Raw genomic sequence first — 19,401 nt, forward strand, 5'->3', positions numbered from 1 at the left:
TCCAAGCATTCAAAAACAAAAACAATTTTTAAAGGAGTTTATCCCTCTGATCAGCTGCCTCAAGTAATTTCGAAATATCCTGCTTTAATAATAGCAAACACAGATTCTTCAAGCCATTCAGGAACTCATTGGGTTGCTTTTTACTTTGAAAACAAATATTCAGCAGAATTTTTTGATTCATATGGTCAATATCCCCAAAATAAAGAATTTTTAAAAATATTAAGGAAAAATTCCACAAAGTTTACATTTAATAAACAACTACTGCAAGGTTATTTTTCAAATACATGCGGTCATTACTGTATCCTATATGGAATATTTAAAAGCAGCAAAAAAACATTAAATTGTTTTTTAAAACAATTTAAGAAAAATGATTTTAACTATAATGATAAGTTAATAATAAAAATGTTTAAGAAAATTCGTTTAAAATAAAACACAATATTATTTCAGAGACATTTAAGATGTTTATTGATTTTTTGAGCTGGGATACAATCTTTTATTTAAGTTATAGTACTTTAACATTAGGTCTATAGCTTCTGCTTTCTTATTTGGTAGGGTATGACACAGGCATGTGTCAGGTCCGTCCGTTGCATCGTCATCACTCCAGGGGCATAGCTTATAATGAAAGCCAAACTTGGAGTACTGAAGCTCCTTTTACTCCAGATCCTCCAAAATGCTCATCAAATTTTCAAGAATTTGTACGTTCTCCTCGAAGATCATCTCCTCGAATTGCACTAAAAAAAGTTGTATTTGTTTGGCATGCATCTTGCAGCTGTCTTCTTGACTCTATTACTGATAATGATTCAAAGAGCAGGACTCTTTATATCCACGTCTTTGCTCTGTTTCCCTTATATTTTTCTTTACCCATGTATTGGAAATGATAAGTACTATATCCAGCCATCTCTTTTTTACATATGTATATTCTCAACCTTTTTGTTTATTTTTGCCTTTACATGTATAGTTGTCTCTTCTTCTCTTACATATATATATAATGGGAAATCTTTATTTACTCTTAACATATAAATTGGAAATGGGCAGTGCTATATCTATTCATCTCTTTTCCTTTATATATAAGATGTGAGATTCCATGCTCCTTCAACATCTTAAAGGGCGTTTTTGTGGAAAATTTGGTTACATAACTTTTAGGTAAAAATATCCAAAGCGGTTCGTTGTCCTTATCAGTTAAATAAAGGACTACTTTATTTCCAAATGATGTTTTTTTAATTTTACATCCATTGATCTTGTACTCAAATCCTATGCACAGGTCCTCAGCCTTTGTGTATCCAACCGCCGGCTTTGTATCGTTAAGTAATTCTAAGAAAGCCTAGGTATATATTTGATTAAGTGCTTATCATTTTCTATATAGAGATTTAAATATTCTTACATACCATTATAGTAATAGAAACTATTCAAACTACTAATGATTTTATACTAAATTATTTGAAAGATTGCATGATCTTTTATACTCTCATTAATTAAATTTTATACAAATGTGATCTGAGCAGATTGGTAGTTGAGTGATAATAAGTAAATGGTTTTAAAGCTGTAATGGCCAGATGTCTTAAGTCTGATTGGTGGTTGAGTAATAAGGGATGAATTATGGATACACTGCTGTATATTGGTTGAAATATTATATTTACATTTTTGGTCTTATATAACAGTCAACATGAAAAAATTATAAAACAGAACAAAATGCATAGAATTTTTGTTTATATGCTGATCACTTCCTATATAAGAACTGTAAGTTACTGAGATAGGTTAGTTCACTTTTACTTCGAAATGAGGACATTTCATTGCGAGTTGTGCTATTTAAAAACATCTTTTAGTTCCCGCAATGAACTGAAAAAACACACCTTAAAAATCCACAACTTTAGTTATTCAAAATCAAAATCATCATTTTATCGATGTTACTTATGTCCAGGAACTGAACTGTTTTGGTTGAGAATTGACTTCAATATGCATATTTTATTTAAGCATAACATGGAATTAAAGCGAAAAATATAAAATAAATATTCAGAAATGAAATAATCTGTGCGTTTTTAAATATAAATACCTTTACATAAATTTACCAACTAAGTATAATATGATGTAAAAATGACTCAATAAATTCATTCAACAGCATCAGTATTCTACCTGAAATCCACTTATTCTTTTTATGTAATCCTCACTTGGAAGAAACCTGTATCAAACGAATCCTATGATTCTCTTGTAATAAGAGGAAGTGAAATTCAACCAATCAAAAGTAAAACAGCAAACATTTAAAATAAACACAAAGAATAAAATTATAATAGTAAGACATACAAATTAATTAAAACTACTTATATTAAATATACGGCGGTTCCTTATCCTTACTACTTGGCGCCACCTATCGGTGATAATGTGAACTAACTTCGATCTCAATCCTGTTTCTCAACCATGTAAAATCCTCTCAAATCGATCCTTCGCTCATTTATATTCTCTCTCCTCCCTCTTACTGTCAATGAACCTGTTTTTACGATTGGTCCCGGGTTGCGATTCAAACAACCCTCAAACAGGTAGGTCATCCCTTTGCAATGAATCTAATGTGATAGTTAGAGGTATTTTTTAAGTGTTTCCTGAAAAACGGATTCGATGCCCTTGAATCTTTCTACTTTCTCTATAATTTATATTCCTCCTTTGTGTACCTAACACTGTCCCATAGCCAAATGCCTATATAATAACTACTCTCGCACAGCGGCAGCAGTGCCGTTATGTTTAGGGGCAGCGATAGGCCGGCGGCGGCTCGGATGACGCCCACGCAGGCGGCTGCACCGGACATGCAGCCGCGGTGCATGGACAATCAGTTCTTGGGACGGAGGCAGAGGCCCCCGCTGTTGAATGTGATGCCCTTGCCCAGCAGGAGGATGGGCTTGTCCTCGGGTGCGGTGCCGCAGTAGGCGATTTCCAAGATGATCGGCCACCATCAAGAAGCTGTTCAAGATCTTGGACTCGATCCAGTCCATGCTGCGTACCTCCACGGATACCCCGCAGGGGCACAGGGCATCCACCGTTGACTGGGCGAAGATTGTGGGCGTCATCTGATTGGCCGGCGTATCGGCCAGGCGACGGGCCAGGTTCTGCGATTCGGCCTTGAACAGGCACCGCATCCAGGCATCCGAGTCGGGAGAGTCGTACAGCTCCAGTTTGGAAATGAGTGCGCTTGTTGGTGTTGTAGCGCCAGACGGCCAAGGCGCTCCCCTCGGCCGCCTGCTCCGCATACTCCATCGACTCCACGAAGATATCTGTGCAGCCCTGCAGTTGAAGGGCACGAGCCCCCACGCCGGCAGCGACGCGAGCGTTCTCCATTCCCCGTCGATCATCTCCAGGTCGTTGAAGCCGGACCCCTCCTGTCCCACGCCGACCACGGCAACCGCACGGAACTCCGCATCCACGTTCATAAAGACACGGCCTTTTCCCAGCTGGCCACTCAGGCCCGTCTCGCGTATGAGATCAGTGATCTTACCCTGGACGCGATCGTCAAACTTCTCGCCGGATGGTGTCATCTTGGGCTGGCGGTCGCCCTCCTTGGCGTACACGCCCACCACAACGCCTTTGATCACCGAGTCACATTTCTCGGCGTAGTGCCGTCGCTGTTCCACATCTCTGCGTCTGGCCAGGAATGTGTGCTGGACACGCCTGCACAGGGCGTGCATCAAGCGTACAGACTTCATCGCTTAATGATAGTGACAGTCCCTCGCGACAGGTTACGAAAGTTCTCTTATTTTTCAGACAGTTCCAGACAAATTTTGCTTTTTTCCGAATAAACACGAGGGGGAACGTTGTGAGTTGCTGCGGACACCGCAACTCTACAGTTATACCCGATACTTAGTCAGTATGGCTCTCCTCCGGCAGCCGCCGCTAATATTGAACGACACGACAAAGAATGCGTGCGAGAGAGACAGAAAATCAGTCTGATCGTGACGTCGGGCGCTGCGTAGCCACTGCAAATTGATTTCTTGCTTTTGGCTACAAAAATGATCCGATCTGATCCAGATTCAGCAATCTGATAGATATAGTCATTATCTATGATTCTGCGTTTTTAGTTTTCTCGAATGTCCAATATTGTGGATGCAACAGATTTTCGTCCTTTGTGGGGGCGGAAGGGGGTGGGGCGAAATTTTGAGATATATGTTTTATAGTGAGATCTAACAGAAGTGCGGATACCAAATTTGGTTACTTTAGCCTTAATAGTCTCTGAGATTTGTGGATGCCCCAGATTTTCGTGCTTTGCGGGGGCGGAAGGGGGTGTGGCGAAATTTGGACACGAAACGGTCAAGGTCCGATATCACAGGAGTGTGGATACCAAATTTTGTTGCTCTGGCTCTTATATGTTCTGAGATCCTTGAACTCATATTTTGCAATTGCCAAAACCGACCATGAAACCTGTGTGTTAGAGAGAGACAGCGAGAAAGAATGAAATTGTTTTCTTGATTCTGGCTATAATAATTATACGATCTGGTTGAGATTTTACACTCTAGAACATATAGTCATTTTCTACGACTTTGCGTTTTTGGTTTTATCGTATCTTTAAAAATGTGGATGCCACAGATTTTCGTCCTTTGTGGGGGCGGAAGTGGGCGTGGCGAAGTTTTGAAATATTTTTGTAGCAGTGACATCACAGAAGTCTGGATCCAAAACATCGTTGCTCTAGCTCTTATAGTCTTTGAGCACTAGGCGCTGAAGGGGACGGACAGACGGACAGACGGACGGACGGACGGACGGACGGACGGACAGACGGACAGACAGACAGGGCTCAATCTACTCGGCTATTGATGCTGATCAAGAATATATATACTTTATGGGGTCGGAAACGATTCCTTCTGGAGGTTACACACATCCACTTTTACCACAAATCTAATATACCCCAATACTCATTTTGAGTATCGGGTATAAAAATGTAAATCTAAAAAATAGAGAGAATAGATGTGCTTCCAACAGCTGATTCGAAAGGAATGAGATATCCCAAGGCTCAAGCTCTGGCAGGGAAACATTGCCAACGCCTGCTGAGATTCGAGGAATTTATGAATTTCCGAACAAAACGAAGAATAGGTCTCCGAAGAATAGGTCTCAAATCGAGGGAAGTATTCCACAGACATACATTTATATTTCGCGTAATCAAAAGAAACAAAAGATTTATCCCTCATCGGAATCGGATTGATTTGTCGGCTTGAGGCTGCCAAAGACCTTGGCCGGTATGGCCTTTTGTTCGAAGCGCATTTTCTTCATGATGAGGCCCTCGTCATCGGTTTTTTTTGATTGAAGCGTGTCCATTTGGGTTGAATGCTTTTGTTAAACTAAGAACTCTGACTGAATTGGGCTGTATATAAAGGAGATAGGAATCAACGACTCATTCAGTTTATTACAAAATCTCAGCCCAACATGAACACAATCGACAGGAATTCAAGCGTTATAGTTGATTTTCAATATCTCTTTGGAAATAATAAACAACTTTTTATTAAGGAATTGGCGTTTATGCAAACCGGAACAGTAACACCAAGCTTCTTTCATTTCAAACCACCATATCATCTGAATGAATTGGATAATGAAATAATTAAACAACAAAATATTAATCGTCAAACCATAAATGGATTGGAATGGTCAGATGGTGAAAAATCATATTTAAGTTTAGGTGAAATACTTTCACCACTAAATAGATTTAGCACCGTTATTGTACGTGGTGAAATTAAAAAAAAGTTGTTATCTAAGTATTTAACAAATAATATTATTGATATCGATATAGGAAAAAGTCTCACATTTTATCCAAATTTTTTTACAAACTGTAGAATCCACAAAAAAATTCCTCTGAGATGTGCTCTAAATAATTTATTTAAGCTATTTGTTATCTTGGAAAATTCTAACTACGCTATCTACTGTAATAGTGACTCATATGTTTAGATTTTCAGTTTATATTCAGCACTTGTAGTAACTAGTTGTTTAAAATGGATTCATTTAAGCGTTTGTTTGAAAAGGATCCTCACAAAAGCGGATACACACAAGTTGTTTATTGTAATTATTGCGGATCTGATAGTCACTTAGAAAAAAACTGCCCCAAAAAGCGCGATCAGGAGACGCGTAATTAGAATATCTTAGATGTTAGATAACATTTATAAAATATTAATAAATAAAACATAACCCAAAAATGTTTAAGCAATTTATACATCCTTTTACAATGCTTATTTGCGGACCTTCAGGATCTGGTAAGACAACGTTTTTAGAAAATTTAATAAACAAAAGGAATGATTTGCTGAGCATTTCAATTAATCGAATAATTTGGTGTTATGGACAGGAGCATGCTAAGCCAAATTTTAATACCATCGAATACTATAAAGGAGTTCCCGAAACAATTGAAAATGAAAATCATGAGCCTATTCTTTTAATACTAGATGACTTAATGATGGGTGCATTTAATAAAAATGTCTGTGAGCTATTTACAAAAGGATCACACCACAGGAATTTATCCGTAATAGTGGTTACACAAAATATATTTCATAAATCATCACATACTCGAGATACTTCACTAAACACAAAATACATCGTTGCGTTCAAAAATCCTAGAGATAAGCTACAATTTCAATGCTTAGCAAGACAAATTTATCCTGAAAATTCTCAGGAGCTCTTCAGAATATATAAGGAGGTGACAGATGAACCACATGGTTATTTACTTATTGATCTTACTCAGGGAATAAATGATCTCCTTAGATTTCGTACACATATTTTTAATTCTGAGTATACGGTTTGCTTTTCAGATAAAAATGGTTTACAAAAAGAATCTAAATCGACTGAAAGAGAACAAACATTTATTGTATGTGCTCAAAAGGGCAAATAATAAACTTCGAAATGCAATTATAAGTAATTGTGACATTGAGTTAGTATTAGTGGAGATAGTGTTGAATACTCTACGAGGAAATCATAAGATATCAAAAAAGCAACTATATGCTCTAAAAAAGTATAAAAATGCATTACGTCTTATTTCATGTCCAAAACGGTCAATAAATTCTAAGAGAAAAGTTCTCATCCAAAAAGGAGGATTTTTACCTGTTTTAATAAGTTCATTGCTTTCGGGGATTTTTGGAAAAATATTGAACAATGCTTAAAAATAAGCATCAATTAACCAAAGTTATTTTAATTCATCCGAATGCATATCAAAAATTGGTAAATAATGCCCAGAAAAACGATTCAATAAATATAACGTTTTTGCCTATTTTAAATGATAAAAAAACTAGTGACTTTAATAAATGGATTAAAATACGTCAAGAATTGTGTTACTATCAAAATAAAAAAAGAAATAAGACAATGGATATACGAACTACGCAGAACAAACGACTTTCACCACCTCAAAGCATTGGAATACAAACACAAGACGAGTCAGTTTGGTTAGATGTAAAACCTAACACTTCCATTCTTAACAATACAAATAATGAGTCCTCAAAAAAGGAACTCTCTATCACAACGACATCGATGATGAAGATTTTCTGACCGAAAAATCTTTCAACTCAAAACCTAATAAGCGTAAAGTTGAGGATACTTCATTTTTAGACACTCAAGCATCAAAAAAATCAGCATTGACTAAAGTGAAGCTTACTGATAAACAGCGAAAGCTAAGAGTAAAACTTAAGAGGTATAAAAGTGAACCAAATCCATTTCAAGACTTGAAATACGTAAGTGGACGAGAAAAGTTGATGAGGGCTGTTAGAAACAGTAAGGCCGTGCAAATTGGAAAAAACAAAATTAATTGGTTTTCCTATAATTAATAAACTGCAAAGAACGTAGAACTAAAAATGGTAAATGTAACAGAGTTTTTCGTGACAGTAGTTAGTAATGATTCGTTAAATGTATATCATGATAACGTTAAGTGTGCATTTACAAACATTGTAAATATTCCTGAAAACATGAACGATGACTGGGAAGTAGGAATTACAGACTTATATCTAAATAAATGTATAAAAAGCAGGTCTGAGAATACCTCAATCGCATCTGAAGAAACAACAGAATTCGTTATTAGCTTAGTAAATGGAGAAACATTTCGATATGAAAATGAGTCAATAGAGTCTGAACAGTTTCAAAATGGGTTGATTTTTGTTTACACTGACATTATCAAACCAAGATGTGTTGGAAATAAAAGACCTCGAGTATTACATTATAATGGAAAAGAGCAACTTATACAATTCAACAATATTGAATATTATCCCATTGAAATATGGTCTCCAAAAGAAATTTCGATCTTAATTACCGATTCCAAAGGGTATAAAGTACCATTTGAATCTTCAGCAATTCCAATTTTTGTTACCCTTCACTTTAAAAAACGAAAAGAAATGCTATAAATAATACTGTAAAGATGGAAATTTATTCAGAGTAGAAATAACAACCATGACGAAATCTTATCATCAATATTAATTAAATCAGTGTGGAGGAGGGTTGAATCATATAGGAAGTCTTTATGTTTCACCCAGAGTTATCCAACAAGGTAGAGGAATTGTGAATTTTTTTAATGGTCTTTTTAATTACATAAAACCACTATTCCTTTCGGGGATAAACGCTATTAAAAACCAAGCTTCTGAGACTGGAAAGGCAGTAATAAATGAGTTTGGTCGAAAACCTTTAAGAACTATTATCCAAGAACAAAGTAAAATTGCTTTGCAAAACCTGTCAAATAAAGCCATTAATAAGTTAACCCGATTCCAGAATGTGGCAGGTAAAAAGAATAAAAAGAGAAGGTCTAGGAAAAAACTATCTCATTTATCATCTAAAGAAGGAAGCAAACATACGAAGTCGAGACCCAAAAAAAAAAAATCAACAAAGAAATTAACTATAAGAGACATTTTTTCTAAATCAAAATGACCACCCATATTGAATGTATGAAAAGCGAATCGAGACCTGTCAAGTTTTTACTTAAGACTTGTTGTGCAACTAAGAAAAAGTGATAATACCAACATTGAAGGAAACGATGTTGGAGTAGTGAATAATATTTTGCATTCAATGTTTAGAAGTTCGTCCGTATATTTCAATGATATTTTGGTTTCTCAGAGTGATAATAACTATCATTATAGATCGTATTTGCAAACGATTTTAAACTATGGTAGTGATGCCAGTGAAAGTCACTTAGCCACTCAAGGCTATTATCCTAATTATGGTAAATTAATATCTGGTAGATACGTTAACACCGATGGATCCATTATGCTCAAAAATATTTTTCAAAACAGTAATAAGGTTGAACTATTCGGAAAAGTTCATGGAGATATATTTAATCAACCAAAACGGCTTATAAATAATGTAGATTTGAGGATTACTTTTAACATTGAAAAAACAGCATTTTATTTAATGGAATCTGAAACTGAATCAAATCTTAAAATATTGGAGGCCCAACTATTCATGAACCACATAACTATTAATCCGAGCATTTTATTGGCTCATCATCATGTTTTACAAACTAAAAATGCCATTTATCCATACAGCAAAGTTCAAGTAAAATCATTTACAATATATCCAGGAAATAATACATTATCAATTTACAATGCAGTTATTGGACAGCTTCCCAATTTTTTGGCTTTTTGCATGGTAAAAAACAAATCATATTCTGGAAATCGGGAATTAAACCCCTTCCATTTTGATCATTTTAAAAATTCAAAAATTGGTTAATGGAGTACAAGTACCTTCGCAGGCACTTGAGTTTGATTTCTCGAACTCTGAAAATGCTCAAAGCTCTAGAGGATATAATATGCTATTCAGATCAAGTGGAATAAAACATTATGATCGAGGCTTACAAATTACAAAGGAAATTTTTGATAAAAATAGTTTTATATTAGCATTTGACCTAACTGCAGACCATCACAATTCAACTGTATGCTCAAATTTAATATCACAAGGAGCCATCCGAATTGAAGGACGATTTTCGGAGCCTCTTACAGAAGCAGTTACTTGTCTGGTATTCTGTGAATATGACTAAATGATTGATGTTGATAAACATAGAAATATTCGTGTTCTATTGTAAAAATGAATACATTGCAAATCGATAAGTTGCTTTCCAAGCATTCAAAAACAAAAACAATTTTTAAAGGAGTTTATCCCTCTGATCAGCTACCTCAAGTAATTTCGAAATATCCTGCTTTAATAATAGCAAACACAGATTCTTCAAGCCATTCAGGAACTCATTGGGTTGCTTTTTACTTTGAAAACAAATATTCAGCAGAATTTTTTGATTCATATGGTCAATATCCCCAAAATAAAGAATTTTTAAAAATATTAAGGAAAAATTCCACAAAGTTTACATTTAATAAACAACTACTGCAAGGTTATTTTTCAAATACATGCGGTCATTACTGTATCCTATATGGAATATTTAAAAGCAGCAAAAAAACATTAAATTGTTTTTTAAAACAATTTAAGAAAAATGATTTTAACTATAATGATAAGTTAATAATACAAATGTTTAAGAAAATTCGTTTAAAATAAAACACAATATTATTTCAGAGACATTTAAGATGTTTATTGATTTTTTGAGCTGGGATACAATCTTTTATTTAAGTTATAGTACTTTAACATTAGGTCTATAGCTTCTGCTTTCTTATTTGGTAGGGTATGACACAGGCATGTGTCAGGTCCGTCCGTTGCATCGTCATCACTCCAGGGGCATAGCTTATAATGAAAGCCAAACTTGGAGTACTGAAGCTCCTTTTACTCCAGATCCTCCAAAATGCTCATCAAATTTTCAAGAATTTGTACGTTCTCCTCGAAGATCATCTCCTCGAATTGCACTAAAAAAAGTTGTATTTGTTTGGCATGCATCTTGCAGCTGTCTTCTTGACTCTATTACTGATAATGATTCAAAGAGCAGGACTCTTTATATCCACGTCTTTGCTCTGTTTCCCTTATATTTTTCTTTACCCATGTATTGGAAATGATAAGTACTATATCCAGCCATCTCTTTTTTACATATGTATATTCTCAACCTTTTTGTTTATTTTTGTCTTTACATGTATAGTTGTCTCTTCTTCTCTTACATATATATATAATGGGAAATCTTTATTTACTCTTAACATATAAAGTGGAAATGGGCAGTGCTATATCTATTCATCTCTTTTCCTTTATATATAAGATGTGAGATTCCATGCTCCTTCAACATCTTAAAGGGCGTTTTTGTGGAAAATTTGGTTACATAACTTTTAGGTAAAAATATCCAAAGCGGTTCGTTGTCCTTATCAGTTAAATAAAGGACTACTTTATTTCCAAATGATGTTTTTTTAATTTTACATCCATTGATCTTGTACTCAAATCCTATGCACAGGTCCTCAACCTTTGTGTATCCAACCGCCGGCTTTGTCTCGTTAAGTAATTCTAAGAAAGCCTAGGTATATATTTGATTAAGTGCTTATCATTTTCTATATAGAGATTTAAATATTCTTACATACCATTATAGTAATAGTAACTATTCAAACTACTAATGATTTTATACTAAATTATTTGAAAGATTGCATGATCTTTTATACTCTCATTAATTAAATTTTATACAAATGTGATCTGAGCAGATTGGTAGTTGAGTGATAATAAGTAAATGGTTTTAAAGCTGTAATGGCCAGATGTCTTAAGTCTGATTGGTGGTTGAGTAATAAGGGATGAATTATGGATACACTGCTGTATATTGGTTGAAATATTATATTTACATTTTTGGTCTTATATAACAGTCAACATGAAAAAATTATAAAACAGAACAAAATGCATAGAATTTTTGTTTATATGCTGATCACTTCCTATATAAGAACTGTAAGTTACTGAGATAGGTTAGTTCACTTTTACTTCGAAATGAGGACATTTCATTGCGAGTTGTGCTATTTAAAAACATCTTTTAGTTCCCGCAATGAACTGAAAAAACACACCTTAAAAATCCACAACTTTAGTTATTCAAAATCAAAATCATCATTTTATCGATGTTACTTATGTCCAGGAACTGAACTGTTTTGGTTGAGAATTGACTTCAATATGCATATTTTATTTAAGCATAACATGGAATTAAAGCGAAAAATATAAAATAAATATTCAGAAATGAAATAATCTGTGCGTTTTTAAATATAAATACCTTTACATAAATTTACCAACTAAGTATAATATGATGTAAAAATGACTCAATAAATTCATTCAACAGCATCAGTATTCTACCTGAAATCCACTTATTCTTTTTATGTAATCCTCACTTGGAAGAAACCTGTTTCAAACGAATCCTATGATTCTCTTGTAATAAGAGGAAGTGAAATTCAACCAATCAAAAGTAAAACAGCAAACATTTAAAATAAACACAAAGAATAAAATTATAATAGGAAGACATACAAATTAATTAAAGCTACTTATATTAAATATACGGCCGTCCCTTATCCTTACTACTTGGCGCCACCTATCGGTGATAATGTGAACTAACTTCGATCTCAATCCTGTTTCTCAACCATGTAAAATCCTCTCAAATCGATCCTTCGCTCATTTATATTCTCTCTCCTCCCTCTTACTGTCAATGAACCTGTTTTTACGATTGGTCCCGTGTTGCGATTCAAACAACCCTCAAACAGGTAGGTCATCCCTTTGCAATGAATCTAATGTGATAGTTAGAGGTATTTTTTAAGTGTTTCCTGAAAAACGGATTCGATGCCCTTGAACCTTTCTACTTTCTCTATAATTTATATTCCTCCTTTGTGTACCTAACACTGTCCCATAGCCAAATGCCTATATAATAACTACTCTCGCACAGCGGCAGCAGTGCCGTTATGTTTAGGGGCAGCGATAGGCCGGCGGCGGCTCGGATGAAGCCCACGCAGGCGGCTGCACCGGACATGCAGCCGCGGTACATGGACAATCAGTTCTTGGGACGGAGGCAGAGGCCCCCGCTGTTGAATGTGATGCCCTTGCCCAGGAGGAGGATGGGCTTGTCCTCGGGTGCGGTGCCGCAGTAGGCGATTTCCAAGATGATCGGCGGCTCGCAGCTGCCCTTGGCCACCATCAAGAAGCTGTTCAAGATCTTGGACTCGATCCAGTCCATGCTGCGTACCTCCACGGATACCCCGCAGGCGCACAGGGCATCCACCGTTGACTGGGCGAAGATTGTGGGCGTCATCTGATTGGCCGGCGTATCGGCCAGGCGACGGGCCAGGTTCTGCGATTCGGCCTTGAACAGGCCCCGCATCCAGGCATCCGAGTCGGGAGAGTCGTACAGCTCCAGTTTGGAAATGAGTGCGCTTGTTGGTGTTGTAGCCCCAGACGGCCAAGGCGCTCCCCTCGGCCGCCTGCTCCGCATACTCCATCGACTCCACGAAGACATCTGTGCAGCCCTGCAGTTAAAGGGCACGAGCCCCCACGCCGGCAGCGACGCGAGCGTTCTCCATTCCCCGTCGATCATCTCCAGGTCGTTGAAGCCGGACCCCTCCTCTCCCACGCCGACCACGGCCACCGCACGGAACTCCGCATCCACGTTCATAAAGACACGGCCTTTTCCCAGCTGGCCACTCAGGCCCGTCTCGCGTATGAGATCAGTGATCTTACCCTGGACGCGATCGTCAAACTTCTCGCCGGATGGTGTCATCTTGGGCTGGCGGTCGCCCTCCTTGGCGTACACGCCCACCACAACGCCTTTGATCACCGAGTCACATTTCTCGGCGTAGTGCCGTCGCTGTTCCACATCTCTGCGTCTGGCCAGGAATGTGTGCTGGACACGCCTGCACAGGGCGTGCATCAAGCGTAGACTTCATCGCTTAATGATAGTGACAGTCCCTCGCGACAGGTTACGAAAGTTTTCTTATTTTTCAGACAGTTCCAGACAAATTTTGCTTTTTTCCGAATAAACACGAGGGGGAACGTTGTGAGTTGCTGCGGACACCGCAACTCTACAGTTATACCCGATACTTAGTCAGTATGGCTCTCCTCCGGCAGCCGCCGCTAATATTGAACGACACGACAAAGAATGCGTGCGAGAGAGACAGAAAATCAGTCTGATCGTGACGTCGGGCGCTGCGTAGCCACTGCAAATTGATTTCTTGCTTTTGGCTACAAAAATGATCCGATCTGATCCAGATTCAGCAATCTGATAGATATGGTCATTATCTATGATTCTGCGTTTTTAGTTTTCTCGAATGTGCAATATTGTGGATGCAACAGATTTTCGTCCTTTGTGGGGGCGGAAGGGGGTGGGGCGAAATTTTGAGATATACGTTTTATAGTGAGATCTAACAGAAGTGCGGATACCAAATTTGGTTACTCTAGCCTTAATAGTCTCTGAGATTTGTGGATGCCCCAGATTTTCGTCCTTTGCGGGGCGGAAGGGGGTGTGGCGAAATTTGGACACGAAACGGTCAAGGTCCGATATCACAGGAGTGTGGATACCAAATTTTGTTGCTCTGGCTCTTATATGTTCTGAGATCCTTGAGCTCATATTTTGCAATTGGCAAAACCGGCCATGAAACCTGTGTGTTAGAGAGAGACAGCGAGAAAGAATCAAATTGTTTTCTTGATTCTGGCTATAATAATTATACGATCTGGTTGAGATTTTACACTCTAGAACATATAGTCATTTTCTACGACTTTGAGTTTTTGGTTTTATCGTATCTTTAAAAATGTGGATGCCACAGATTTTCGTCCTTTGTGGGGGCGGAAGTGGGCGTGGCGAAGTTTTGAAATATTTTTGTAGCAGTGACATCACAGAAGTCTGGATCCAAAACATCGTTGCTCTAGCTCTTATAGTCTTTGAGCACTAGGCGCTGAAGGGGACGGACAGACGGACAGACGGACGGACGGACGGACGGACGGACGGACGGACAGACGGACAGACAGACAGGGCTCAATCTACTCGGCTATTGATGCTGATCAAAAATATATATACTTTATGGGGTCGGAAACGATTCCTTCTGGAGGTTACACACATCCACTTTTACCACAAATCTAATATACCCCAATACTCATTTTGAGTATCGGGTATAAAAATGTAAATCTAAAAAATAGAGAGAATAGATGTGCTTCCAACAGCTGATTCGAAAGGAATGAGATATCCCAAGGCTCAAGCTCTGGCAGGGAAACATTGCCAACGCCTGCTGAGATTCGAGGAATTTATGAATTTCCGAACAAAACGAAGAATAGGTCTCCGAAGAATAGGTCTCAAATCGAGGGAAGTATTCCACAGACATACATTTATATTTCGCGTAATCAAAAGAAACAAAAGATTTATCCCTCATCGGAATCGGATTGATTTGTCGGCTTGAGGCTGCCAAAGACCTTGGCCGGTATGGCCTTTTGTTCGAAGCGCATTTTCTTCATGATGAGGCCCTCGTCATCGGTTTTGGTTGTGGCCTGGCCTGCCTCGGCCTGGTCTCCACTCGGCTGCTGCAGGTCCTCCTCCTCATCGTCGTCGTCGTCCTCGCTGTCGCCAATATCAATCTCATCCGGATTGACGACTGTATTTTCCTTGCCCTTGGCCCCGCCCTGGGTCTCGCCACGCACAAACATGATATTGGAGGCAGCCTTCTCGGCGGGCTTCTGCTTGGCCTCGGCCGTCGCCTGGCGGGCCTTCTCCTAGAGCAGCCGCATGGCATCCGGTCCGGAGCCAGCACCAGCATCGGCAGCCACACCATTCGTGTTCGTGTTGACAAACTGGGCAGCCATCATGTTGACCTGAGTGTTGTAGGTGGCCTGAATGGAACGTTTGATCCGCAGCATTTCACGCATCGTATCCTCGTTGCCATGACGCACCTCGAACTCCTTCCAGGTCTGCCAGAAGTCCGCCGTGATGCGGGGATCGCACACCTGTTGGGACAAAGCAGAAGAGAGCTTAGAATATTGACGATCCAACGGTTAAATGTCGACTCACCTGTGAGCAATGGGCGTAGATGGCCCTGGCTCGATCCACCTAGCCCAGCTTCGTCTCCAGCTCGGCGAATTTGACGCACATGTGGCGCATATGCTGCTCGTGCAGAGCCTCGATGGCCTTCTCGTAGATCTCCCTGGTGCGTGGCAGGCCGTAGATCTCGGCGGCCTTCTTCACGAATATGTTGTACATGTCGAACATCTCCTCTTCCTTGACGGCGGACGTGGCGCGATCGTAGACGGACATGGCATGCCGGGCCAAGCCGTGCTCCTCCTCCAGCTTCGCGTAGAGCTGGTAAAAGTATTTGTTTTGCTCAGCGGGTCACTGATCCAGGCACTGTTCGAAGAGGTCGCGGGCCCGCTCCAGCTTTGTGCCCCAGTAGCGCGCGAGGAACTTGCTTAGATACGAGTTCCAGATGTCGTACACATTCGGCCACTTAAACAGGGCAATGCCCTTCTCGTAGGCCCGATAGGCCTCCTCGAAGTAGTTGTGCTCTTCGAGGAAAATGCCATAGTTGATGATAACCTGCGGCGTGCACATCTTCAGGTCGATGATGCTCTCGTAGACGGCCTTGCAGGTCTTGAAGGTGCCAAAGGACTCCCCCAGATCGGCGTACATGGACCACAGGGAACTGTGGAGGCGCGACTGCACTGTCTCCGAGTCGTCGTGTTACGCCACCTTCCGCTTGGGCATGGCCGTGGCACGTTGCATCAGCTTGAGGGCTGCCTCGAACTGCTGCTGGCGCAGCTCCAGTAGAAATGTCTTTCTTTGCTAAAATGATGAACAGTTTATTGGGTAGAGCATCTTCTATGGTATGTCTGGTGGCATTTGCCAGAGCGTTTTTTTATTTTCTGGGCTAGTCTCCAGATTTAGTTTACTTACTATAACATTTGACTTAATTTCTAGTTCCTCTACGAACTTACGAATATTCCCATTGAATTTGGTGTCGTGTAATTGTTGTAGCAGCGTTTCGTATGGAGTGTGGTTGTTGAATTTGCTGATTAGGGCTGCTTTTAGATCGGTCCAGGTGTTGGGTTGAAGGCTTTGTTATAAAAGTTGTGCTCGTCCGCACAGTTGACCCTCAGTGGCTCCGTACATGATGCTTTGTTGCCGGATGTCTTCTGTTGAGTACAATTCGGAGATGTACTCGATCCTACTTATGAACGAGCTTAGGCGTTCTTGGCATCCGTCGTATGGTGGAATTTGCCTGATTGACTTCAAGGCTTGGTTCAGGTGTAGTTCTGTTAGCGGCATGTTGATTTCTTTTTTATTTATTTATTTTCTTCTAATATTAATTGAGTTTCAATCGTGTGTAGATTCTTTGGCGGATCTCTTTAGTATTTGCGTTACTTTTTCTCTGATCACTGTAGGTTATTACGCACTGTAACTGTCACTACGCCAATCGATCGTCTCAAAAAAAGGGATTCACTTTTAACTGAGATCCTACCGGCTGCGCCAATTAAATATGCGACACTTCAGTTTACGATTTAAAAAAGGTTTTATTCTTCACTTAAACTTTAGCGTACATTGATTAGTTATTTCCCCGACGATGACTGAGGTCTGAAGTCTTGAACGGAATTAACTTTGGTTGAATTCTCCGAAGGTATCGCGATTGACGTTTGTCTTGAACAGAACTGAGTTGGCTTCTTAGATGCAGACTATTTATATTATGATGCTCGGCTTGGGATTCGGATTTGGATTCGGAGGCGTTGGCTTCGACTTCGGCTTCGGAGATGGAGTACGTGACTCGATCGATATGTGGGAAAGGCGGCTTTTAATGAAAGGCTTCCGCTGCGTATGATCGGTGTTGCATTACTTGGGGGTGGCTGAGAATAGGGCCTCTGATTGGTCAGCTAGGATGGTGTGATTCTTGAGAATCGATTCGTAATTGATCTCTGAAGAGTGGCGTGATTCTGGTGCGGCTGGATTCTAGTGCGGCTGGATTCTAGTGCGGCTGGGTTCTAGGGCGGCATCTATTGTTTTATGTTCAACTTCCAGTTTAGGGTGTTTGTTTACATTGCCTGCAATCGGCTGCGCGTGGTCCATTTCGAGCGTGAGATTGTTTATGAGGGTTCGAAGCTGAGGGTGTCGTATTGTTTATAGTATTGTGGGTGCAGGGTAATAGACATAGACAAGGGTATGCGGAGCATGGACTATAGATATGTCACTCCCCCATTGTTAGATTTAAGCCTGTCCTCAGGCGATTATAGTTCGGGTGCGTCTAAAACTGTGCCTGCTGGGGATTCCTCGTCTTCGTCTGAAGGTGTTTCTATGTGCGGGTCGGTTTTAGGCTTATTGCTTTTACTTAGATTAAACAATTTGTAGCTTAATCCTATTATGATTATGACAAATAGTAGTATTAAGCTTACATGTAATACATTATTTAATCGCGTATTTTCTATTACGATTTCTTTGGTTTGCAAATAAGACAATGGTTTAATTTTTGTTACGTTATTGTTGATGTAGATGCTTTGTGCAAATTCTGGTATGGAGTTGGATATTAAGTGTAGTGTATTGACACTCAGACTTAAGCACGCGTTCTCTTCAAGATTCTCTTTTATTCTATCTCCCTTGGATGGTGTGACCGTATATAGATATTAATATAATACCTAACACGCCTCTCCTTAGATGTTTAATATACATGTCATTTACAAATCTATTTTCTTATAACAATTTGATTTGTGTACTTAATCTAATTAGCGTATATAAAATTTATGTGATTTCGTATTTTTCTTTCTTCTTAATCTGTTTAATATTTGTTTCAGTGTTTAATTTGTACATAATTTGATTTCATAATTCCTTTCTTTATATTATTTTATTGTTAAATACGCTTTACTACCTTCCCTGCCTCACGTGGTCTCAACTCTCTCCTGGTGGGTGTTGGTTGAGAAACTATTTGTTCATTGTTGGTTTTGGAATTGTCACCTACTGAACAATTGCTTTCGACATCAGGTGTTTTCGCATTAGGCGATGTATGATTGTTAGTGCTTTGGTTTCTAATTTGATCCAGGTGACGTTTTATTTCTCTGTTATTGTTCGCCAAAATACAACAATACGAACGCGGGCCCAGTTGTTGTTTTACAGTTGCCTGAGTCCAGCTTGCTTTGTTAGGATTTTTGTAGTCCCTAACCATAACTTTTTGACCCTTTAAAAATTCTGTGCTTCGTCTACCTTTGTGATTTACAACACACTCAGTCTGTTTTTTATTTATTATGCTTTCGACCGTAGGTGGTTTTAACAACGAAAATCTTGTTTTTAGTGTACGACCAAAAAATAATTTAGCAGGAGATTCGCCCGTAGTACAATGAATCGTATTTCGGTAATCGATCAAAAATCTATTTAAAATTGTATTAAAATCTTGTCTTTCATTAGCCTTTATGTTTGCATATAGTGATTTCTTAACAGTCTTTACAAAATTTTCTGCTTGACCATTAGTCGCTGGATGTCCTGGAGCAGTAAAAATGTGATTAACACCATTGTTTTTCATAAACGTTTTAAAATCATCAGAAGTAAACTGTCGTCCATTGTCACTAACTAACACGTCTGGTAAACCATAT

The 19,401-nt window shown here is 38.9% G+C and overlaps 2 protein-coding genes across 2 annotated transcripts; both read right to left on the reverse strand.

Annotated features, from left to right (window-relative positions):
* Positions 1 to 2,800: 2,800 nt before the first annotated feature.
* LOC117191223 (cytosol aminopeptidase-like) lies at positions 2,801 to 13,750 on the reverse strand. The gene is made up of 2 exons (XM_033396142.1): positions 12,953 to 13,750; positions 2,801 to 2,917 (listed from the first exon to the last, which is right to left on the reverse strand). Exons 1-2 carry the CDS (start codon positions 13,721 to 13,723, stop codon positions 2,816 to 2,818), a joined length of 873 nt encoding a protein of 290 aa, XP_033252033.1. The 5' UTR covers positions 13,724 to 13,750; the 3' UTR covers positions 2,801 to 2,815.
* A 1,393-nt stretch (positions 13,751 to 15,143) lies between these two features.
* Positions 15,144 to 16,623, reverse strand: LOC117191228 (pre-mRNA-splicing factor syf1 homolog). Its single transcript, XM_033396146.1, has 2 exons — positions 15,848 to 16,623; positions 15,144 to 15,783 (listed from the first exon to the last, which is right to left on the reverse strand). The coding sequence occupies exon 1, from the start codon at positions 16,460 to 16,462 to the stop codon at positions 16,166 to 16,168; it is 297 nt and encodes a 98-aa protein (XP_033252037.1). The 5' UTR covers positions 16,463 to 16,623; the 3' UTR covers positions 15,144 to 15,783; positions 15,848 to 16,165.
* Positions 16,624 to 19,401: the final 2,778 nt, after the last annotated feature.

This window comes from Drosophila miranda (genome assembly GCF_003369915.1).
Source record: "Drosophila miranda strain MSH22 chromosome Y unlocalized genomic scaffold, D.miranda_PacBio2.1 Contig_Y1_pilon, whole genome shotgun sequence".
In the NCBI taxonomy this organism is placed as follows: domain Eukaryota; kingdom Metazoa; phylum Arthropoda; class Insecta; order Diptera; family Drosophilidae; genus Drosophila; species Drosophila miranda.

Coding starts and splice junctions, on each gene's coding strand:
- LOC117191223 (XM_033396142.1), bottom strand. CDS start 13,723: ATGCACGCCCTGTGCAGGCGTGTCCAGCACACATTCCTGGCCAGACGC. Junction 2,918..12,952: donor AGCCGCCGATCATCTTGGAA/ATCGCCTACTGC, acceptor ATCATCTTGGAA/ATCGCCTACTGCGGCACCGC.
- LOC117191228 (XM_033396146.1), bottom strand. CDS start 16,462: ATGTACGCCGATCTGGGGGAGTCCTTTGGCACCTTCAAGACCTGCAAG.